The following is a 24,793-nucleotide window of genomic DNA, read 5'->3' on the forward strand; positions in this document are numbered from 1 at the left end:
GGGGGGGTGACATGCAGCAAAGGGCTGCAGGTCGAGATCGAAGCTGCAGCTGCTGCGGCCAGGACAAAGCCTTTGTACCTGGGACGCCCACTCTACCCACTGAACTACTGGGTGCCTGCATTTGTGACAGTTTAAGGTAAAACTTGAGATTACTGCGTCAAACACTGAGTCAGAATAACCATATTTTAAGCCCTATTGGAACGGGGCTGGTCCTACCTGGGGATCTTGTGTAATTTGTAATTGCAGAGGTCGTCTGTGATTTTAATCCTGTGCAAATCTGACATGTCCGTAATTTGTCATGTAAAAACTCCACTGCAAATTTCCAACCATATTTCGCCAAACTGCTATCTCTGTGATTTGAGGTTGTGGAGTTTACATCTCTCATAAGTACAAGGATGAATGACTCGTTTGGTTCTCGTCACTGTGCGTAACAATGGGACTTTCCTGGTTAAGTATGTGTAAAATAATGAAATAAATAAATAAAATTGTGGTTAGATTTTTTGTTTTCTCTGCATCATTCTGCCTCTTCTGTGGTTGAGAATTAAGGAGGCTGTGTTGGCCATTATAAATGAAACATTTGACAGCTTTCTGGGTGCAGGAGGCTCAACTCGCTACGCAGCGTGGACACCCATTCACAGAAAAAGCAAATCAATCAGAAGAGTGAAATCTCAAAACATGATAAGATGGATGGTGTGGCAGTGTGTGTGGCAGAATGGTGTTTGTTTGTTTAACCCACGTGTAAAAGAAAAATAGGGGGTTTACACTGAACATTAACACTAGTAATGATGTGATGAGTAGAGTGGAGTTACAAACGACTGTGTGCATCACTCTGAGGAATAATGTCAGAAAATCTAAGTAAATTTCCACAGTGTTTCATCTCGACTGTGTAGCAAGATCAGACTCCTGAATTTGCACCAATGATGTCAAAACTGTTATTAATAATCGCCGACGCAGACTCTGTGACTCTCGACCAGGACCGAGGCAGAAACGAGGTGCAGAGAAACAAAAACCTAAATACAACCCCTAATCACGAGATCCTGAGTTGCACTGGACTAATATGATCACATGGAACATGGTAATTGATTTGCAGAATTTTTACTTGACAAATTCTGGTGGTGGCAGATTTGCACTGGATTAACATCACACGACCCTCGCGATTATTACGAATTACGAGAGGTTCCCAGGTGACACTAGTCCTGGTCTTTTTGTGTACTACTATTACTAGGTGACCTCATGTGATTTAGAACAAACACATCTGGCCAAGTCTGTATGTTACTTAAATTCACTGACATCATCCGCCTAACATGATGTCAAAGCTCTGCATAACATCCACTTCCTGAGTGACAAGAGCAGCTGCTGCTAAGAGGAAAACAGGCATTGAACACGTGAAGAGACGCTCAGTTTAACTGGTGTGTGTTGTGCTGTGTAGAGAGATGAGCCTCCTGAATTTGCACCCAAAACGTCAAAACTTTTATTCATGTTGCAGCCTTCATAATTCAGGAGAGATGCAGGAAAAAAATCACCTAAACACAACCTCAAACTACCGAGATTCACACAGGAATTATCACAAATTACTAGAGGTCTAAAGGTTATACTAGTCTTGTGCAAACAGCTTAATGTTTGGTCAAAACAACACAATGGGAGTGGGCAAAGTGAACCGAGTGTTGTGTCGGTGCTGCACTGACCCAAACTGGGTCAACTGGTGTTTTTTAACAATTATTTTTTGGGGCACTTCGCCTTTGTATGTCGTTGAAAGCTGTGTAGACATAGGAAAGGAGGGGAAAAGACAGAGGATAACATGCAGCAAAGGGTGGTGAGAACTGAGTTTAATGCTGCGTGTTTTACCAGGTGAGCTACACCAAGGTGCCCTGGATCGGTTGTTGAGTGATTACATAGACTGTGTGAGACGGTTTTACCCAAACTTTAGATGCAAATATGTCCTCAGCTTCAATAAACAACAACAATAAAATGTTACGTCAAGAAAAACAGATATCAAGAGAAATATCAGGATATATTAGAGCGTAATTAGCTTCTGTTGGGCCAAACCTGATCAGAGAGAAAAATAGAAAGTGTATATGTGTGTGTGTGTGTGTGTGTGTGTGTGTGGTGGAAGGAGGGAGGGAAATGAATGAGGCCTTTTCTTACAGCAGGGGCCAGATCAGAGCTCCTAACTATGGGATTTGGTGCTGTTGCCTTTCTCCCCCGGGAGGGAGTAATTAGGTTAGGGAGGACAACTGCCGCATTGTTTTAACAGAGGAGGGATTGTGCAGGCCAAAGTCCCACCAGCAACTTGCTTCCCTCACAACAAAAAATGCCAAACGGATTCTGCGGCGCTCGGACACACACTCACACAGAGAAAGAGAAGGGAAAAGTTTTTCTGGGGTTTCCTCTGTTAAAGTTTTTCACAGGCAGAAAAATCTGGCTTTTTACGCAGCGAAGGCTCCGGTACTGTGTGTATCCTATGAAATGTCAAATATAGTCCAACAGTGTCAGATGTCCTCTCGTGTTGTTGCAGTTGTGGGATTCTGGCTCTTTGTGCGACTCGGTTCCCTTCAGTGTAACTGCGTCTACTCTCTCCTGTATCCAGAGGCTTGGCAACGCACACCGCTCCTAACTAGTATAATATGGTTATGATGCATTTGCATTCCTTCCAATCCCCCAGGAAACACAATACGCCTATATCGTCTGTTTTAATCACGGTCTGCTTCCAAGGAAAGTAAAAGGAGAATACAAACAGCCACAGCTATAAAGAGGCTTTCTCAAATATACTTCAAGTTCGTTTAAATACATCCTCCACTGATTGATAGAGAGTAAATCAAACAAATCATGCTGCTAGAAAAAATAGAAGGACATGGACTGCTCCCCAGTCTACTGTATTTACAATACACAGACTATGGCCTCTTTCATTCCCGCCCATTTCCCTCTCTTCTTCTTCCCCGTCTCTTTTTTTCCCTCCTTTATAGTCTTTCTGTGCGCTGGAAGAGAGAAATATTCTGCTGTTGCTTCACTCCTCTACACCGCTCTCAAGGTCTTCAGCTCCTCCAAGTATTAAAAAAACAAAAAAAGGCCCCATAATATGCACCTCTGCATACCGCCCACACCATCCCTATTCACTTTCATCATAAATCTCCGCAGCCTGGCTGCAATATACGGTCAATTTGTGGTCCCCATATGAGTCCTAACTCTAGCTTGGAAATACTTTTATTCAGGTGTGCAGATGGAGAGGAAAAACAAGGCAGAGAAATAACAGGATGAACAGAGTGTGCAAACTCGCAGCAGACAGGTCCACAAGGCCTACAAGAGTCTGTTTCTCCACCACAGCTTGCCACAGGTGGCGGAGATGATTGCGCTTTATTCCAGATGATGACCATAATGAGCCCAGTTTGAGTTTCATGGGGCCTTTTCTCAAGAACGTCGTGCGTGCTGAAGAGGCTGACAGCAGCTTGACACGTCAGACAGCCTTCGGGTCCGCCGCCGCCGCCACCGCTGCTGCTGCTTGACGGAGAAAAAGTGCAGCCACAAAAGAGGAGCGGCGCACACTGTTTCTCCATTACGGTTGCAGGCGATCACATCACAACAAGTGCTCCTATAAGAGTTTTACTCAGAGGCCATGTAGACGTCTTAATAACAGGAGAGCGGCGAGTTGAATTTAGTCATAAAGAGCGTTTGAGGAGCAGTCCCGCTCCGTGAACTCGCAGAATAAAATCTGGCCCATCTGTGTTTTATATTTCAGCAGTGACATGAAATCCTCATCCTGCGCCGAATTTTCCAGTCAAATATACAACTTTCCATGTAACGCACACTAATCCTGCAGCTATTTCTCTGAGCCTAAACAGAGCAGAAAGTTTATATCACAGACTACGCTGCAGCTGTAGTTGGGATAGTAGTTACTGGCTGCCTGGGCCAAAAGGAGAAGCCACAGAGTTGTGTTTGAGTCTAACCCTGAGCCCTGCTTGGCCTCGGCCTCCTCTACTCAACTCTACTCTGATCTGATCCTTTTTTTTTTTTTTTCTCAACAAGGGTCTATTTGACTCTACTGTACTCTGCTCGACTGTCGAGGGGGTCTCCAACAGCCTCGGGCCTGCAGCAGCAGCAAACACGAGTCCCAAGCAGCACAGAGCAGCGCACTCATACCAAACACATACACAGACACTTCCACACAAACAGAGTCAGTTAATAACACACAAACTCCCGCCCTCCAGCTCTGTTTGCTCGCAGCTGCCAGGCCTCGTCAGAGTTCATCTGAGGTAAAGATATGTTATATTATGCAACCAAGTATAGATTTTCCACCCTTGGCCCCGTGCCAACTTCCTGCTCCGAAGAGCGAGCTCAAGCCCTTTGTTCCCTGGGGTGACAGCTATTCCTTGCCGGACGGGGTGGCCGAATTAGATACACAGACAGAAACAGAGAGGGAAGGTAACAGGAAGAAATGAAAGGCAACACAAGCGAGCAAAAGAAGACAAAGAAAAAAAAAAAGAAGAAGAAGGGAATAAAAGCAGCTTTGTCTCGCTAACATGTCTGTGATTCTTTGTCTATAACTAAAAATCCTCCTTCCTCATCCACTCTTTTTCCCCAGCTCTTGAAATCAGGTCACAACTGTTTTCATTACTGTTTGACTTGCAGGTTCATAAGCCTCCAAGCGTCAACGTTCCTCCACCCACCCCCAAGACAGGAAAAGATTTTCCCTCCAACATTAACCCAATAAATGCCTATTAAACCCAACCTTTCAGACACGTTCCCGGAGACAGAGAATAAAAGCAGATCTCAAGTCATGGATATAATCACTGCTGGGCTCATAATCTTATCTGCTAAATAGCCGACGTGGATTATACTCCTGCGTGGTCACTGTTTTCATCTCCTGTACTGGATCAACATATCCAGGAGTCTGCTTGGAGCCGCTTCGCCTCTGCTACAGCATGAGGTAATGTAGCGTGATGATGAAAGAAAGCCTCGGGAAATTTGAGGTACAATCAACGAGCCAATCAATGCCTCTTTATCCCCGCTCTACTTAAAGCAAAGCCAAAGGAGCGGTGAAAAGATGATGAGCGCTATGACGTCATCGAGTGGCGTCACCGCGTGATGTCACCCCTTGACGAGTGAACAATCCCCGACACCACCGCCGTTTCCCAATTAACTGCGGGCCCGATGAAGTCTTTGTCCTTTGTGTCCAAATGATTGTAATTGCCCCTCCAGGCTTCACCAGGTGTGCAGACATGTTTGTTTTGCATGCTAATAAAAGGATGGATGGAGGGAACACATGAAGGACACAGACGAACTGCTGAACGTGTGTCGTGCTGGGTTCATATATCAGTGACTCACAAACAACAGGACTCATACACCAGGGACACAACTGCAGCAGTCAGCAGGCTACACATTACGATTTAAATAAAAAATATGTCCATCTACTGAGTGTTGTGTTTTCAAAGCACTTAAAAACTAGTTAGACAGCTGCTAAGTCTAAACAGTTGGCTAACACTAACAGATATGTAAATAGCTGAAACAGTTGGCTAAAGCAGTTCGCTAAAAGTAATTAAGAAAAAGACCAAATATGTAGTTAAATGTAAACAGTCAAAACAGTGAGCTAAAAAGAACAGATAAATGGTTGAAATATCTAAGAGTAATGGACAAGCAGTTTTTAATAATTAGCTAAAAGTACGCTAATGGATAAATTATTGAAATAGTTAGCTAAAAGTATAATCACTAAAAGTAAAATGGTTGAAACAGTTTAACTAAAAAAATTGAAGAAGTTAGCTAAAATTAAAACAGTTGAAATAGTTAGCTAAAATTAGCCTCATGGATAATCTGTTGAAATAGTTAGCTAAAGGAAATGGATAAAAAGTTAAAATGCTTAGTTAAAAGTAATGGATAAACTGTTTTTAGATAATTAGCTAAAAGGCTAATGGATAAGTGACTGAAGTAGTTAGCTAAAGGTAAAACGGTTGAAACTGTTAAGAGAAACAATTGAAAAAGTTAGCTAAAAGTAAAACTGTCTAAATAGTTAGCTCAAAGTAATGGATAAATAGTTAGTTAAATAAGTAATAATTAGTTAAAAGAAACAGATAAATAGTTAAAATAGTTAGCTAAAAGAAATCGATAGCTAAAATAGTATGATGAACAGGACATTGTTGAGCGTCTCTGCCATTAGATTTTGTCTATTAAAGATGATAGCAAAGCAACACAGTACATAAATAAGCACAGCAGAAACATCAGAGAGGTGGGACCATCATGTTTAACTGTATACCTTTGAACGTTAAAGTTACAGCTGAAAATGACAACAGAAATCAGCAAGTTTCCCGAATTCACATATCTCCATTTTGTAATCAACTGCCGATTTTCTACCTGGAAGTGACTGTTGTTGTTGTTAGCATGACGTCACCATGATTTGGTCTATAGTTAGCAAAAAGTAGGCTAATGGATAAATGACTGAAATAGTTAGCTACAAGTAAAAGAGTTGGAATAGTTAACTAAAAGTACTGGATAAACAGTTAAAAAAGTTAGCTAAATGTAATGGCCCAACAGTTAAAATAGTTAACTAAAAGTACTGGATAAACAGTAAAATAGTTACCGAGATGTAAAAATGGATAATCCACTCAAATACTCAAATAGTTCACACATCAAATAGTTCGATCATCCTTCACTAAAAGTAATGGACGATCCATTGAAATAGTAAAAGTAGGGCTAATGTGTAAGTAATTCAAACAGTAAGCTAAACGTAGCTAAATGGAAAATCTGTTGAAATTGTTAGCTTAAAGTAGGGAGCGTGGGGTGAGATGTGCCAGTTTTTACTTGAGGTGACTTTAAAGAGAGGGCATGGCAGTAATGCGTCCAACTAAAATATGTACATATATTTCAGGATGTGGGGCATCCCTGGGAACAACCACTTTGGATCTTAAATAAACTTTTTAAAAAATATGGCTTTCCAAAAAAAAGTGGTCTTGTGGCACAATTTGCCCCCGATGCGGGGTGAGTTGTGCCTTGGGGGAAAATACGTTGGGGTAAATTGTGCCATTGATTATTGAAGTAAAACCGAACATTTTCATCTCATATACTGAAATGCTATACCAAAGCAAGACAAATTCAATACCAAATTACTTATTAAAGCTTTTTTAGTTAACATCAAAGGCCAATTTTAGCAGTAGATAACACGTCAAATACATGAAAGAACAACTCTTGCACTGGCACAAATCACCCCACTCTCCCCTAATCAATGATCCATTGAAATAGTTAGCTAAAAATAGGGCTAATAGACAAGTGATTGAAATAGTTAGCTAAAAGCAGGCTAACAGATAAGTGATCGAAATAGTTAGCTAAAAGCCGGCTAACAGGTAAGTGATTAAGATAGTTAGCTAAAAGTAGGGCGCATGGATAAGTGATTGAAATAGTTAGCTAAAAGTAGGGCGCATGGATAAGTGATTGAAATAGTTAGCTAAAAGCAGGCTAACGGATAAGTGATTAAAATAGTTAGCTAAAAGTAGAGTTTATGGATGTGATTGAAATAGTTTGCTAAAAGCAGCTCAATGGAAAAATCTGTTGAAATTGTTAGCTAAAAGTAATGGATAAAGAGTTAAAATAGTTAGCATAAAATAATGGATGATCCTTTGATAATCAGGCTAGTGAGCTAAAAGTAGGCTAATCACTACATGATTCAGATAGTTTGTAAAAAGATAATTGTTTAATACCAAACTATTTTGTGGCATTTAAAAGTTCTGTCAAAGAGGAGGCGAAGATAAACTTACACAGAACTTTATGTAGTGTACTTATCAACTTACACAAAATATCAGAGTCATTATTTTTTGTTTACAGTCGTAGACGTAGCTTAAAGTAATGGATACGTGGTTGAAATGTTTCTTCCCCTCCAAGTCGAAGGAACTTAACCACATACACACATCCTCTCATGTTGTCACGCAGTAGTACTGGGTGTGATTTCTTTTTTTTATCTGAAAGAATGCACACCTGTGCCTCGTGTGATTAAGTATGTGCAGGTGCGTTATGCATGAGGCACCACAAAGTATAGCTCATATACATATTTAGGCTCCAATTCAAACAGACACGGCGTATACTCCAAATGTACAGAGGATTTGTTTCTGAATGGTGAGACCTATTGTGGCTCTCGTCTTATTCACAGGATGATAGTGTGTGTGTGTGTGTGTGTGCCATGTCTGTGTGAATGCCTGCATCTGTCTTCTTTTGTTGTTGGATAGTGAGTGTACGTCTGAGAGACCGACTGAGATGGAAAGTCAGCCTGGGGAAGTTTGTGAAGAGAAGGCTGCAGTCAAACAGAGAGCGAAACGGTGCTCAGATTTCATCCAGATTAATCTGGGATCTTTGTAATGAGGGGTCTACTGTATATATTTAGCCAGTGCAGTGAGATGTAGGTCAGACAGACAGGCAGGACAGGCCAAACAACATGCCCAGATTGCCCACACTGAAGTGACCTTGAGTGGACCGCCAATGATCCGCAACAACAGCTCTCTATCTATTTCTGTTGACCTGTGACTGGCTGATACAATGGCTTTCCACGCTCCGGTCACAAGTTTCAGCCTTTACGTTTCTCCTCGTGGAGCAAAAGAAAAAAATATCTGGGAAATTCAATATCGTGCAGCTTGTCTTTACGGAAACATTACTTGTTGATTAAAAAGAAAGAGCAGGGAATGAATTACTGTCAATGTTCGCTCTGTGTGTTGATACTGGCATTAGTTCAAATCTATTCAATGCAAGAACAAAGCACACTCAGAGACATTTCTCAGTCTGTCTTCTGCAGCACTAGACACGGAACAAAACTAACTAAACACAAAAATATATGACAATTATTCATTTTACAACCTGCAACATGATTTTATTGACTGAAATCTTTTATAGCAGTGACAGTCCTTTGCTACTGGCCTCGTACTGGGAGCTGTGGTGACAATAAACGACTGATTCTCATGTTAATTTTGCAGTCGTGAATTAATATGTAAGAGATAATATCAGATCAACACAGTAGAGCTTTCTCTGCGGATCCATCGTTCCACTTATTCTCTTTTAAGTGCCACTCTAGTCGAAAATGTGTTTTGCTCATTGTCACTTCTCCTGGATGTTTGGGTGCAGAATGATGTATGTGCAGAGTTTTAGAGCTGGTTTTCACATTCATCTGCTGCAAGTGGAAAATGTCTCCGTGCTCCCGTATGGTCACTGTTTCAGGTACCAGTAAGATTTCGTGACATCACAGCTAGGCTGGTCAGTCATTGTTCAATATACAATCTGGGTGAAGAGGAAGATGAATTTGCATTTTCTATAATGGTGAAAGCATGGCCGACCCTACTCTCCCTCTGGTTGGCTACTCGTTGCCTTTGTTTGGTGGGTTTGTTAGGGTGAAGGCCCAGACACACCAAACCGACATCAGAGAACTAGTGGCGACAAAGGCTGACTGTTGCGTTGCCTCTTGTTGCCTGTGTCTCAGCCAAAAAGGTGGACTTGAACACACCACAAAGTGGTGATGCTCCAACCTGGACTCACTCTGAAGTTGTCGAAATTTGGAGCTTGCTGCATCAGAAACCAATGAAAAAGGCGTCCTTTAACGTCGGCATGATACACAGCCGGTTGCCGTTATAGTTTAAGGGCGCCAAGCGGCATCAGGGAAATACATGGCGGGACAAGGATGAAAGTTAAGGCGGCGAATGTCCGAGTGAGGCAGGCGGCAGGGACGGACAAAGTGGTATTTGCATCCTGTAAGATTCTACAGCCAAACTCTGTTCTTTTCTCCTAAACCCAACAACCCAACTGCCAATCAGAGTGACATCATTCACCAACGGGCTCCGCCGTCCCAGACACCGATTCAACATGCTGAATCAGCCGAAAACAAATGACAAACAGCCCACGCTAAGGTGACAGACTGGCCGACGGTGACCAATGGCTGACTGCCGGCTTGGTGTGTCAGGGCCAGACCCCACCAGGAGATGAGCCCGGCTTTAAAGTGAATTTTCGTAGTGGCCCAACAGTGGAATTTCAACTCCCAGGACCATCATGTGATGCCATTGGGCCTAGAAAGACTTCTTCCCATTGACTTACATCGGGAAAGAGCCATCTCTAAATCCATGGATACATTTCTTTGAGCATCACAACCCCTGCAAAATGACTTGATCTACTATCTGGATTTAATCCATTTAATCTAATAACATTTGGAAAGTGTAGAAAAGCCACAAGCTGAAATAATTTCATCCCCTCTCAAGTTTAGCGAAGCGCTAAACTGGAAGTAGCCGGTCCGGTCGGTAGAAATCTCTAGTGCAGTTAGTCTATGCGCCCAATTATGTGGAAGCAGCGGCGATTATCTGGGCAATTTCTAACCCCAACCCTATATTTTATCTCCAAGTGCACGTCACACACTGAGCGAGCCGCCTGTTAATGACGCTGTGGGCTAATGGGCATGTAGCTACTTCCATGTTTCACATGATACGTCATGTTTGTAGTCGACCAATGAGGATGAGTTTATATATCACCTTGGGTTCGTCCTTCACCTTCTCAAAATGATGCCACACTTTGGATTTCCTGCCCGACATGTTATTAACTAGCCTGTGGAATAACCGCAGGTACCAGCCCTGGAAATTAACCTGACGAGGACACTTCCTGTGTCTGTCCTTTCAAAGTAAAGTCACACATGGTCCAGTCATATAGGTTTGGATTTATTTTGACAAGGAGCAGCTCCTGATAGAGTTTCACTTTTTTGTTTTGTTTTGGGGGGTTTTTTCTGCGACTAAGCGACCAATGAAATGTTGTTGACTAATGATCTTTCTGGTCGACAAACGTTAGGTCGACGGGGGCAGCCCTAGTAATTTCATGCCACAGAAATAGAGCTTTTTTTGGCTTCATGCGCCACTGAGCAGCTTTCATAGGAATAAACAGGATCCTGCTTTCAATGCTGTGTCCAGGTCTCTTTATGCATCCATGGTCAGGGCCCTTATGAATGACGAACGTCAGGATGAGCAGGGCGGGTCATGCCTTCGCTAAATTCAAATGCAAATTCATGAGAGTTGGTGTAATTTTAAGATTTTTCAATAAAGTTATTTAATATTTTGTAGAAAAAAGAACATATCAGGCACAAAATATAATCAAAGCATTTTATTTCTATATGTCTAACTTTCTGGAGGGGGTCTTAAAATTATGACAACAGTCCTAAATGATGCTGCGCTTTGAGATTCAAAGCCCACTCCTGTGTTCGTCAAGTGTGACAGAGATGTGACGTATCGCTGATACTCTCACAGATAAAAGATCAAAACAAACTGAGGCTCAGGAGGAGGAAGAGGAGGAGGAGGGTAAAGAGAGAAATGTGCCTCATGGTGTATGTGTGTAAACCTACAGTGAGGTGCCACACCCTCTCTCATACAAACACTGTAGATTTCTCCCTCCGTCTTTCACGCACAGACACAAACACCACTTGTGCGTCACCACAAACACCTTACCCTCAACTGCCCTGTCAGATCGGTTGTCACAACGCTCCAAATACCCACATAATGGCGGCTCTGTTATTTAGACTTATGACTCAAAATCGGAGGAAAGAACATGCTGTACTGATGTCTGAAGCTCAGCTATGACAAAGCTCTCAAATATTCACCAAATGCATTTCAGTTTGCTGCTCGTGGTGAAGGCGCACTTTGTCTTTCTGGACTCATACACTCTGTCTCCCCCCTGCCTTTCTACCTCTCTCTGCTCTCATATAAGTATTTTGTGTTCCTCTGTATATTCTAGCTCAATTATGTAATTTAGCACCCGTGTGTGTGTGTGTGTGTGTGTGTGTGTGTTCAGTAGCCATGGCAACAGCACAACATATCGGCGACCACAGAACCGCAGTGGGGCCGCGGGCACTGCCAGGGTTGTGCCAAAGACTAATCCATGCCAGAGGTGACATGAGCGAAGGAAAAGTGAGGCGGGTGGAGACAACATGACACACACATGCAAAAATCACACACACACAGACAGACGTATACACATACGCACACACACACACACCAGCGTATTACTCTCTCCTCTCACTCCTTCCTTTTAAAACACAAGCGCACACACACTGGATATCCTCCCATTCTTCTTGGCTGGAGCCTCCCATGGCAATAGCAGTAGGAATCCATTCTCCACGGATGCTGGGACAGCTGTGCTGATATTGAATGAGACACAGTTGGTTCTGCCTCTCTCTGCATGCAGCTCCAGATAAAAACTACATGCTACTTAATTCAAATCTATATCGCCCGCTGCCAAAATGCGCCCAGCTCATCTCGTCTTTGTCTCCGCCACCAAAGACAGCTCTGAATTTCTTTGCAAAAATTGCTGTAAATTCACTCCTGCTGACGCACGGTGGCCCCCAGTCACCAGCTGACAATAAACACAGAAAATTTATATCACTGACAAACACATTAATCACAGAAACCTTCATAAGCCTCGCAGTTATATGCTTAGAATGCAAATAATCCACAACATGCTACCAATTTTGAGGCTGCAGAGATAACAAAATGCCCACATCTGAAGCTCTGGGATGTCTCAGCAGGGCGGCCTCCTTGTTTTAGGCTGCTGGCGCCCATGAAAGGAGGATACACAAAGACGCCACCTTGAGCGGCTGTTTTTAACAAAAAACATAACCACTTTTCCAGCTGGGAAATTGCCACTAAAATCAGTTGTTTTTTACTAAGACACTGCTGTGTTTCTAACCATGAAAGTCCCCATGAAAGCAGTTGTTTTTTACTGAGAAATCACTGCATTTGCAGCAGGGATAATGCCACTAGAAAAGGTTGTTTTTTATTGAGATATAGCTGCATTTCCAGCCAGGAGAGTGCCACAAAAAGCAGATGATTTTTTACCAAGACACTGCTGTGTTTCTAACTGGGACAGTGCCACAAAAATCAGTTGTTTTTACTGAAAGATCACTACATTTCCAGCCGGCAAATTGCCATGAAAAGCAGTGAATTTTTACAAAAACATCTCTGCATTTGCAGCTGCAAAAGTGCCATGTAAAGTGGTTGTTTTATATTGAGATATCACTGCACTTTCAGCCAGGATAATGCAAATAAGAGCAATTGCTTTTTCTTATCAAGACATAACTGTGTTTCTCACCGGGAAAGTGACGCAAAAGTGGTTGGTTTTTTTTACTAAGAAATTGCTGCATTTCTAGCCGGAAATGTGCCACATAAAGAGGTTGTTTTTAGCAAGACAAAGCTGCATTTCCAGCCAGGACAATGCCAATAAATGCAGTTGTTTTTTATACCACAACATCACTGTGTTTCTAACCAGGAAAGCCACAAAAAGCTGTTGCTTTTTACTAAAAGAATCGCTGCATTTGTGGCCAGGAAACTGCCATAAAAAGCAGTTCATTTTTAGCTGTGAAAGTGTCACAAAAAGTGGTTGTTTTTTAATGAGACATCACTGCATTTCCAGATGGGATTATGCCAATAAAAGCGGATGTTTTTCATCGAGACATCGCTGTGTTTCTAACCAGGATAATGCCATGAAAAGTGGTATTATTATTTTAGCTAGACATAGCTGCATTTCCAGCCACTAAAACCAGGTGTTTTTTACTGACACATCGCTGCATTTCCAGCCACAAAAGTGCCACGACAAGTGGTTGTCTTTTACTGAGACATAGGAGAATTTCCCACCAGTTAAGAGCATCAAAAAGCTGTTGTTTTTTACCAGTGCTGAAGGAGGATACACAAAAATGCCCCCTTGACATCACTGCTTTTCTAGCTGTGATTGTGCCACCAAAACCATTTTTTTAAGCCCAAACATGATGTTTTCCGAACCATAACTGGTGGTTTTTGTGCATAAACATAACCACTGTAACCACAGTGCTGATAAAACAAAGAAATGTTAAGTTTCAACATTACTGCTACATGATAAGCTGCGGTGTGGCCTGTCGGTGGTTTGCAGAGATGTACAATGTCAGCATTTGAGTTGGTTTAAAGGAAAGGTCAATCTGGATTATTTTGACACAAGTAACTAATATAAATATATTTATGACACCAAACACAAAGGTGCACATTTAGAATCAGTGATAAATTATTTTTTATGACACACAAAAAGTAAAAAAAAGATATACCAAATGTTTGACTCAAGTGTTTTTTAACGTCAACGGTTTTTGTGGTGTGTTGGCCTGTAACTGGCCGCATGGTAAGAATGAATAAGTAAAAGGAACACGGTGTCCCAGGCAAGTGTCTGGCATCATGACCTCCTGGTGTCCCGTGATGAGGGGAAAAGATCCGGCGCTGCCTGCACAGCACAAAACAGCAGCGCGGCCAATCGGCGACTCCAATTTCACCCCGTACTCCCTGCCTGTCTTCCCTTCTTACACGTGCACCGCGCACACACACAACTCAGTTACAAGAGAGCACAATAGATCAGCCCTACCTGTCAATCAAGTGTGCTATGAGTTCATTCTCCTGTCTGGCGTCCAAAAGCAGAGTGCTTTACTGGCTGCAGGGTCACTTTTATCCACAAGCTAAACTTCTCTCTGCTGTTTGGCATCACCACCACTGTATATATAGAATTAAGACAATTAAACTAGTGTGCAACTGAACCAAAACCCACAGTGATACCATAATTCAATATCTGAGAAATGTAATACAGGCAGTGTGACTGATTCTTAAACTCGCTGCAATGTGACTCTGGAGCTCCAAACTGCAGCGATTGGCCTGAAAAGGATTTTGTTAAAGGATAAAGGTGAGACACAGTCGCCTGGAAACAGCAAACCCGGCTAATCCAGCGATAACCACTCACAGGGCCTAACTGGCATGAAGACACCAAAAGGTTTTAGGCGCGCGTTTGCATGTCTGTGCACATGCATGCATGGCTACATGTGCATGTGTCTTTAATTGTGAAAAATCCAACGTTTTCTGTTTATTCAGACTGCGGTTCCATCAGATTTTAATCCGCTGAACAGCTGTTCCAACTCATTTTGCAGGCCTTGGGAAGAGACAGAGGGATATAGGGGGGCGTGGGGGGGTTGTAAGGGCCACCTCATCAAATACGTGTAAATGTAAAGTTAATGCTTCAGAGTGCAGATATTGATTACATTCATTTAATCAGATTTTCACATAAAACAAACGAGCTCATGCTTTGATATTTTCACTGAAAACACAGCTCTCTGATAATGGCTGATAACAGCTGCCGGTGACGTAAGAAAAATATAATACATCCTCCTGGAGCAACACATAGCAGCTGATAAAGAAACGCTTTGGACTGGGAGGAGAAAAGCAATAAGTCATGTGCGCCGAGACGGTGACCTCAAAGCAGAGGTGACTTCTGACGGACAGAGAAAACAAGAGCACGAAAAACATTTGTCACACATACTGAGTTCTTTAAGGGACTGTTGGTTATTGATGAGGAGGGAGGAAGGGTGCAAAACAGGAGAGGCATGGTAAAGAATTTTTTAAGCACTTGGGAGGGACTTACATGTATATTTTTTGGCTCAGGGGAGCAGCATGCAACTTTAAATGGTTGTATTTTGTATTTATTTTGAACCCCAAAACTCGCCTGCAAGTTTAGAAGGCAAGTTTTTTTAAATCAGCAAAATCACATGTGTTTGAAACTGAAAAAGGTTCGTAATTATTAAGATTTGCATTTTGTTTAAGAAAATTTTGGTGATAACTCTCAATCCTGCGATGTTTGCTCATTGAATTTAGAACAAAATATTTAGAAAACAAGATTGTTAGGGGCCTATTTACAGTGGAGGAAGGGTTGTGCTTTTTCCTCCAGTCACTCAGGGCTCAAAGAAAAATATCTGCAGCTTCAGGGAGGGTCGAGATAAAGAAAAAAAACCAAGTCACACAGCAGCCACAGCCTTCTCTGATAAATAAAGAACAGTCCCTAAAGAGATCGAAAATGAACTGTCCGATAATCAGCCTACACCTATGCAGACAGCTGCAGGAGCAGGACGCAAGGCCTGAAGGAGAAGTGCAGTTCAAAAATAAGAGGAGACATTTCAAAATGAAGGCTGCTATTTTATCATGCATGCATTACTTTTTTAAAATTCAAATATAGCTCATAGGTAATGTTTGTAATGTGATACATGTGCTACAGATATTTTCTTCCGCACACACTCAAACACATCGCGGTCAGAGCTGCGCACATTTTTTGGTGTATCTGCGCTGCAGCACTGCAACAAAAAAATCGCCTGGCTGAAGCATGTCGCCAAAAACACAGAGTAGAAAATGCAAACTTTCCATGGAGTGTGTGCAAAATAATCTCCTTCCTGCGCGGGCCTGTAACAACTGTGTGCAGCTGCAGGTCAGCGTGAGCGGCCCTGCAGGAGCACCACACAAAAAAGAAAAAGGAAAAACATTTTCTCAAGATGGAATATGCAAAAACACAAACACCTAATGCGGAATAAATAGGGACTAAATAGGACTTACCACTAAGGCATTGTTTAGAAGGTGAGTAGGGTAATACTTTAGTGTTGAGAGGGTGTTAAGAGGCGAGGAGAGCAGGGGTCAGCGTCCAGGCGGGCAGAGGGGGGCAGAGGGAAGGAATAAGTTAAAATGTCGCACCAGTGAAAAACAGTCTGAGATTAAAAACATCACGAGCTGCATATTAAAACTACTGCACACATTTAAAAATGCAATGAAACCCCCCAGAGACAAAAAATAGGTTATAATTTAAAGTTGCAGATTTTGTGCTGCGTCACTGTGGCCTGCAAGGGAACGGACACTTTGGAGAAACAACAACAGACAAAAACTCAGATACAGTTAGTTGAAATTACAAAAGAAGATGATGTCAGGAAATTTAATATATGCTTTAAATGTGTTTTTAAAGAATGGATGGGAAATTAAAAACATGAGCCGGCTCCCACTCCTCTGGACAAACCTTGCAGAGCTCTAAGATTTAAAAAAAAGTCCGAAATATAGATGTGAGTTTTGTCCCTAAATTCGATCAACATGAAAAACACAGCAGAAGTCTCACACACGCGCGCACAAACACACACACACTCGTGTCTTCTCAGAGCTCCATTATGCACCGTCGTCACATCCCAGCTCGCTGCTGCTCTCCAGCAAGGCTTTTATCACAGTTAATAATTCATTCGATTGTTTACAATTGTTGCCATATCCGAGGTCCAAGCTTGAATTTTTAATTATTAACAGCAATTAAATAAACAAAATGTGCCTCTCCGTCTGCAGACGGAGCTGCAAGGGAATGTGTGTGTGTGTGTGTGTGTGTGTGTGTGTGTGTCAAAGAGAGAGAGAGAGAGAGAGAGAGTGTGTGTGTCTGCACAGAGAGGGAAACTTCTCTTCACACACATAAGGTAGAAAATTTTAAAAAATGACAAAAAGGAAAGACATATGAGGGGTGATCAGTGCCGGGCCAATGGCACACTGTAAGTTGCCACCATGCGCAACATGTGTGCTGCGTTACAGTGTGTGTGTGTGTGTGTGTGTGTGTGAGCTCCTGTTGTCAATTAGTTATAACTGAGGGAAATTTATGAAGCTAAATAAAAGCTCCTTTTGTTCAGAGATTATCTGATGTGAGAGAATTTTCTATCAATTACAGATAAAGTCCATGGTCTCTGAGGCCTGTGTGGAGATGCAGGCCGGACGCCTCACAGCTGGGAGATGCTTCATTATTAAAATAACACGAGTGTGTATGTTACACACACTCATGTACAGGCAACATGTGTGATGCTATCAGCATATTTCACCAATCTGTTTCTGTTTTCTGTCTGAGTTAGATCCACCCTCTGAGTCTAAAGTCAACACGCTGAGTAGCCTATAATAGCTTCTTCAATAAAATAAGGAATTAAGGGAAGATAATAAAAAATCTCCTCTGCCCGTCTGGTGTCAGCGAGAGGACGACGTTATGATCCTCACTGGTGATGTTTTCAAATGGGAACCAGACACGACTTGTGCCCGCACGAGAGGAGCCGAGAACATCCTCTCATGCAGCCTCTGGTAGCAGCCGTCAGAGGGAAAAACTCTTTTTAATAAAACCACTGTAAAAATCAGGGTTGAATTACACTTCAAACAGGCCCTGGCAGTCCACTGTCAGACGAAGCCAATGAGGGATAAACAAGTCTGCGTTATAAGAGTAAAGACTTCCAGCAGCTGTGGAACGTGGGCAGGTCGCTGCCACCGGTTGGCTTCAGTCAAACCTGCGAAACCTTAAAGAGCAGGAAAAATAAATAAAAAAGAGGCTTTGTGTGGAAGTGCTGCAGGGAAATAGTTAAATTTAGGGGTTTATTTAGAGGGTTTGTGACAGTTTATAAAAGATAAAGATTTAAAGTGTGACAGAGGGATTTTTGAAATCTAATAGTTTCACGGCTGCGGTGCAAAAACTCACTTTAAAAAAAGTTCAGCAAGAATCCTCACATTTCTCCTGTTTGCTCTGGAGCTGATATTTTCACACTGAAATTAATGATTAAAATTTGAGGTTTTAATGTGACTGAGCTGAGAAAATAAAGAGTTCAAATATGGCTGAAAAGCACAAGTTGTTACAGATGCCTCACACCTGAAGAGACTCATCTCACCACAGTGAAAAAACAAGTTCAAACAGCGACTCCAGGATCAGCTGAGGGACATTTTACTGACATCTCCTGCACAACAACAACAGCAACAAAGTCACAGATAGCCAAACAACAAATTGTGCTAAATATGATGATTGATTTCTAAAGACTGGTACTTTTTAAAATGAAAAGCTTGAGTAAGGTGTGGAGCAGACTGACCTGCAGCAGGAAGCAATCCTAAGCTACACACACACACACACACACACACACACACACACACAAAACAGTGGCATTTATTTAGTAAAGTGTGTCTACGTGTAAAAGCAGCTGTGTCAGCTCATGTGGGGAAAATGTAAAATACAAAGACAGAGGCTGAAATCTAAAATCACTGTTGACCTGCATGTGAGCACGTGTTGCATTCAAGTGCAAAAAAACTTGCAAAATAGCGCAGCGAAGCCCCACAAAGACACTATGAGAGAAGAAGTCTGCGCTGCTCTTCACACTTTATAATTAACGCACGCGCGCACGTGCACGCACACGCACGCACACACAGCAGCCCCAGTGGCTCTGCTCTCTCCGGGTCTCAGCTCCACATGAAAGCAGCCCTAAAGGCGGCGGTGTGCGCCCTGCTCTCCTGCAACTCCTCTCAGCGGCCAAAAACTGTGCGGAGCCTCGAACACTTGGAGAAATGTGTACGCGCGGTGATCTGAAGCTCCGGTCCACATCGTGTCTGTCTGTCCCTGCTCTTCTTTCCCCTCCTCCTGCTGCCTCCCCTCCTTCTTTTTTATATGAAATACATTTCGGGAGAAGCGCCATTTTCTCTCCAAAACCATGTGCGATGAGAAAGTTTCCTGCGGCACAAACGCGCTCGGAGTCGGGACGCGCGGCGCAGAGTGGAGGAGCAGTTTGACACACAACAAATAAACACACATGTAAAATAAGACACACAAGCAGCGCGTTAAAATACCCGGCGTCCCCACGACAAGCTCCCCCCACCCCCCAAACAATGGAAGAAGATAAGACAGTTTACCTGTGTCAAGCAGTACGGGGAGTACATGGTTATTTTTAGAAAGGAGAATTGGAGAGCTTATTTAAGTTGGATGGAAGCTCGGTATAGTGCTGCATTGCAATCGCTCGCCGTCCTGTTTCTCTCACTCCATGCTGCTGCAGCTTACAGTAACCCCGCCTAGAAAGTGAAAGCTTGCACAAACTTTCAGGGAAAAAACTTTGTCTCCCTCCCCTCTCCTCCTGCACCACTTTATCGCTCTCCTCTTTCTAACGCATTCTCCTAAAAGGCGGCATTTTGCTTTTTTTTGTTTTCGCGCAGAGATTCGTCAGAGGAGCTGCTGGCGCGACTTTGTCACTTTTCAAACGAAATAATTCTTTAGATTAATCTTCGGTGTGTGTGTGTGTGTGTGTGTGTGTGTGTGTGTGTGTGTGTGTGAGCCGCTGCGCACAGCCTGCGGGCTGCTTCACCCTGCGTCTTTTACATGGTCATGATCTGCTTTAGTTGCGTTTACTGACCCGTCAATCCATGTTATGGAAATGAAATATAATAGTCAGAGGGCAGATGAGTCGCTCAGTGCGGGTTTTGTGTAGTCACACTGTTGCTGCATTGAAAGAAACACGTAAACGCATCATCAGAACACATCAGCTGCAAGTGTCCATAGGTAGAGATTGTTAGGGGTCCTCCTCAATATTTAGAACAAATGCATTTGTGCATGAGCCTCTGTCCCCCCCATGACAGCTGCAGAGGACTTTTATGGCAACATAAATACATTTGCATCAGAATATTGATGCAGAAGAAGCAAAAAAGGTGCAGAAAATTACAAGATTGCAGAAAATAAAATATTTTAATGCTCAAAATGTTCTTCTTTTGTGTTTACTGACCCGTCAATACATGTTATGGAAATTAGATATAATAATCAGAGGGCAGATGAGTCACTGAGTGTGTTTTGTGTCGTTACACTGCTGTTGCATTGAAGGAAACACGTAAACATATCATCAGAACACATCAGAGTTACAAGGCAAAAAAAACGATACTGTCCATAGGTAGAGATTTTTAGGGGACACGTCCTCCTCAATATTTAGAATATGTGCATTTGTGCATGAGCCTTTGTGCCCTATTTGAAAATATGACATTAACAGAGGACTTTTAGGGCAACATAAAGACATTTGCATCACAAACTGATGCAGAAAAGGTGCAAAAATTCACCAGAATGCAGAAAACCAAGTGTTTGATGTTCAAAATGTTTTGCTTTAGTTGTGTTTACTGACCCGTCAATACATGCTATGGAAATGAAATATAATAATCAGAGGGCAGATGAGTCGCTGAGAGTGTGTTTTGTGTCATTACACTGTTGCTGCATTGAAGGAAACATGTAAACGCATCATCAGAACACATCAGCTACAAGGCAAAAAAGGATAGTGTCCATAGGTAGAGATTTTTAGGGGAAGCAAAGGACACGTCCCTCTCAGTATTTAGAATATGTGCATTTGTCCCCCTCAGTAAAAAATATTAAAGTATGGTGACATTAAAGACATTCGCATCATTAATTGATGCAAAAAAGGCAAAAAAGGTGCAAAAAATTCACCAGAATGCAGAAAATTAAGTGTTTGATACTCAACATTTTCTGCTTTACCTGCACGCCGTACATCTTATCATGGTAATGTTATGCTTGACCCATCAGTCTATGTTACGTTAATGAAGATATAATAATCAGAGGACAGATGAGTCGTTCAGTGAGTGTTTTGTGTCGTTACAGAATACATCAGCTGCGAGGCAAACAAAGGATACTGTCCATAGGTAGAGAGTTGGAGGGGACGTTAAAGAAACATTCCCCTCAATATTTAGAACATATGTCCTCCCATGACAGTTGCAGAGGACTTTCATGGCAACAATTAAGACATTTGCAGCATAAATTGATGCAGAAAAGACAGAACAAAGGTGCAAAAAATCATCAGAATGCAGAAAATCGCCCCCTCAATATTTAGAGCATGTGCATTGAAAACATTACAGTAGCAGAGGACTTTTATTTTGACAAAATTAAAGTTATTTATGCCATAAACTGATTCAGAAAAAGCACAGATTGGTGCAAATATTCAATAGCATGCAGAAAATGAAGTGTGTGATGCTCAAAATATTCTGGCAGAGGTGTTTAAATGTCACGCCTGAATACTCAATATATATGTATTGATAGTGAGACTTTTTGTAGTTTAAGATTTGAGTGACACGGACACTAATTTGACTTTGTTAATGTCATGGGTCATGAGTTACGCTGTTGTGACACTGAAGGAAACATAAAGAAGTCATCATCAGAGTGGATTTTTGGTAAAACATCTGCAGGCAAAAAAGGAATAATATAGGAATAGGAATAAAACATCCTTAGGTGGAGATTGTGGGGGGGTACAGCTGGCCTGAATATTTAAAACATGTGCCTTTGTGCCCCTGATAAAAACATGACAGTAGCAGAGGATGTTTATGTCAAAATCAAAGTCATTTACATCCCAAATTGTGCAGAAAATTCACCAGAATGCAGGAAATTTAGTGTCTGACAGATAAAATTTTCTGGTGAAAGATCCCCAAAGTCCCCAGTTTTATATGTGTCCCTGTTAAAATGAAACCCACACCCTTGACAGTAGCCTATGAACGCTGCTGTGTCTGTATGAGCTCTGCGTCATGAGCCTGTAGCCTGAATAAAGCATGCACAGGTGTAAATATCAGAGGATACGCCCCCCTCAGTATTCAGAAAGTGTGCATTTGCCCCCCTGTAAAAACATAAAAATAGCAGAGGAGTTTTATGACAAAATTAGAGTCATTTACACCATAAAGTGCTGCAAGAAAATCAGCAGAATGCAGGTAATTAAGTGTTTGATGCTCAAAATTTGCAGCTAGGGGACCCCCACATTTCTAGTGGCGGGAAAGTGGGACTGATTACTCAGGGCGTCAGTGAAAAGGTGCCCCCAAAAAGCCTGAGATGAAAAGTTTGGTTTTGTTTGCAGTTGTTTATTTCGAAGTTATTAGAGCCATAACTAAATTAAAATTGGCTGAATAAATAATCTGAAAGACTGAACTTTGTGTAAAAACACAGAAGAACCTCTCCGAGGCCCCCCACCCCCCCTTAAAGGCACATAATGGTTTAGTCCGCCCCTGCACAAGGATGTGCCTCTTAACACAGCTCCATAAAGGAAAGAAAGGAAAAGGAAAGAAAGCATCTGACTGTATAAATAAAATTCAAACGTTGCATCAGAGAGACATGGATCAAGAGAGGGAGGGCAGGGGCCCACAGACACTGCACATGCACAGGGCCCAGAATTTGGTGCTACGTCCCTGCCTGTTTCATGTTTCCCCCGATGTTTAAACAAAAGCGACGCCCTTTTATGAATATACAGTGAGACCTGTGGAAACTTTCTGCAACTCATGATGTGAGCGACACGGACACACGAGCGTCTCTGATTTGACTCAGTTAATAATGTATATAACAGGATAAGCCGTGCGGGGTTATGTGATTTCAGACGCATGAATCAAATATTCTGTTGTGGCTCCTGATGGGAGGATTTCAGCTCTTAAGTCTCATGCATTAAAAGCTAAAGTTTGCACTGGATTATATACTTAAATTCATTTGCAGGCGTTTGAATCGACGCATTATCTCATCACAGGCTGTAAAGTTAAGACTATTTATTTACTGAACCATATTTGACCCAGTCTGGAGCCCACAACTGTAGTTTATAAACCAGTGAAGTGAGTCCAAGCCAAACAGAGAAGCCGAAAAACGAGCAAACAGTGAAGACGGACATGCAATCACAGCCTCTGATCCAACTGAGCCAAATCAGGGTGTGTGAGGAGCCTCTCTCTGAGCGATGCACATATCACATTAAAAATAAAGTTTCTTGGAGTTGGTCCTGAGTGTGGTACGGTGGGAATTTGGCTGAGAGCGAAGTCATTGTAAAGAGCTGAAATTTTGGGCCTGACACTGGAGTCCCACAGATTTATGAGGCCTACTGCTTGTGCATGTCTACCGCAAGCCTCTGCAGGCGAAACAAAGGGATCCGGGCGCTGTGTGGCCAATTACTGCACACGGCCAGATAGGCGATCCAGAGACGCAGGCGGGGAGGGAGAAAAGTGTGTGGTCAGGAGTGTATGTACGCCACTAAACTGCAACCTCCTGGCCTCACAGGGCTAGAGCTCCAGCATTCCTCTCTGAGGATATGATACATGACTAATATGAAACACACCCAAATAACACACACACCTTTTTGGTTTCTCTTCAGGCAGGTGTACCGACCTCACTGCAACATTAAGAGATATTCTTTGTTCTCGTGTTTTGCAGAGGAGCCATTAAAAGCACCGCGAGTGCAAAAGGTTACAGCGAGCGGTTAGACGGGAATCCCCCCCCCCCCCCCCTCCCCCCTCCCTCCTTTATAGAGTCGACTTGCATGCAACACACGCAAACACTCCTCTGCCGTGGCTCCTTAAATGAGCCACACATTTAGTGGTCTGTGTGAGTAAATCTCTCATTAAGTAACACATGGTAGAGCCATATGCTACGGTTGGTGGGTCTGCTGCGGCTCTGCTTTTTCACACGCTCCAAATATACATATTTACCACTGCTGCAGAGCGGCCAGCGCTGTAATGACTTCACCCATCAGCTCGGAGCTGTCGTACAGTTGCGTTCAAAACACAGCTAATAAATGATCACAGAAATTGATGTGTCATTTATCCTCGTGTTGAAGACTTCGGGGAAGCTTCTGCAAAACAGGTTGTTCAAGGATGACAGTAAAACCACAATCTGCCTGAAATGATCACACGCGGTGCCAACGCCACACCTGCCTGTCTGTCTGAGGCCCACAGTTTACACACAGCACGTTAGTGGTTCCCAACCTGAGGGATCAGTCAGAGGGTCGAAAGATCGCTGCAACAGGTTCCTTCATACCAACTCATCTCTGTGTGTTACTCATCTTTTAGAAGTCTCACATCCTTAAAAATTAGATTAAAAAAATGCTGTCAAAAATATCCATTTATCGAGACATACTGAGTCTGAATATTTGAGACAGTTTCAATAGTAGAGTAGTGAGTAAAGGTTTCAGAAGTGAAGTATAGGAAAGTCCTCACTGTCATGTTACACATGGGCGGATTATTGTACGAGCCTCCTGGGCACAGGCACAGGGGCCCAATGTGTCAGGGGCCCCTGGACTTCATCTGTAAAATTAATACACATCGACCAGGAAGAGACACAAAAGACCACAGAGGTGCAAAGAGACGCAACTTGATTACAAAAACAGACAAAACAACAAAATGACAACAAAGAGACCACGAAGAGATGCATTTTACTGCAAAGACACAAA

The 24,793-nt window shown here is 42.5% G+C and overlaps 1 protein-coding gene across 37 annotated transcripts in view; it reads right to left on the reverse strand.

The window, feature by feature from the left end:
- Nucleotides 1-24,793, reverse strand: part of nfixb (nuclear factor I/Xb) — a 217,732-nt gene that overhangs the window by 163,360 nt on the left and 29,579 nt on the right. For 13 of the 37 annotated variants that reach the window (XM_078161138.1, XM_078161115.1, XM_078161122.1 and 10 more), the window contains exon 3: nt 16,368-16,403. The exons of 15 other annotated variants lie outside the window; for them this stretch is intronic. In XM_078161138.1, coding sequence (XP_078017264.1) covers nt 16,368-16,403 — 36 coding nt within the window. Of the gene's footprint in view, nt 1-16,367; nt 16,404-19,478; nt 19,704-24,793 lie in introns of those variants that run through there. 9 more of the 37 variants (XM_078161144.1, XM_078161139.1, XM_078161116.1 and 6 more) reach the window with 2 other exon arrangements.

The sequence above is a fragment of the Epinephelus lanceolatus genome, chromosome 18 (genome assembly GCF_041903045.1).
Source record: "Epinephelus lanceolatus isolate andai-2023 chromosome 18, ASM4190304v1, whole genome shotgun sequence".
In the NCBI taxonomy this organism is placed as follows: Eukaryota; Metazoa; Chordata; class Actinopteri; order Perciformes; family Serranidae; genus Epinephelus; species Epinephelus lanceolatus.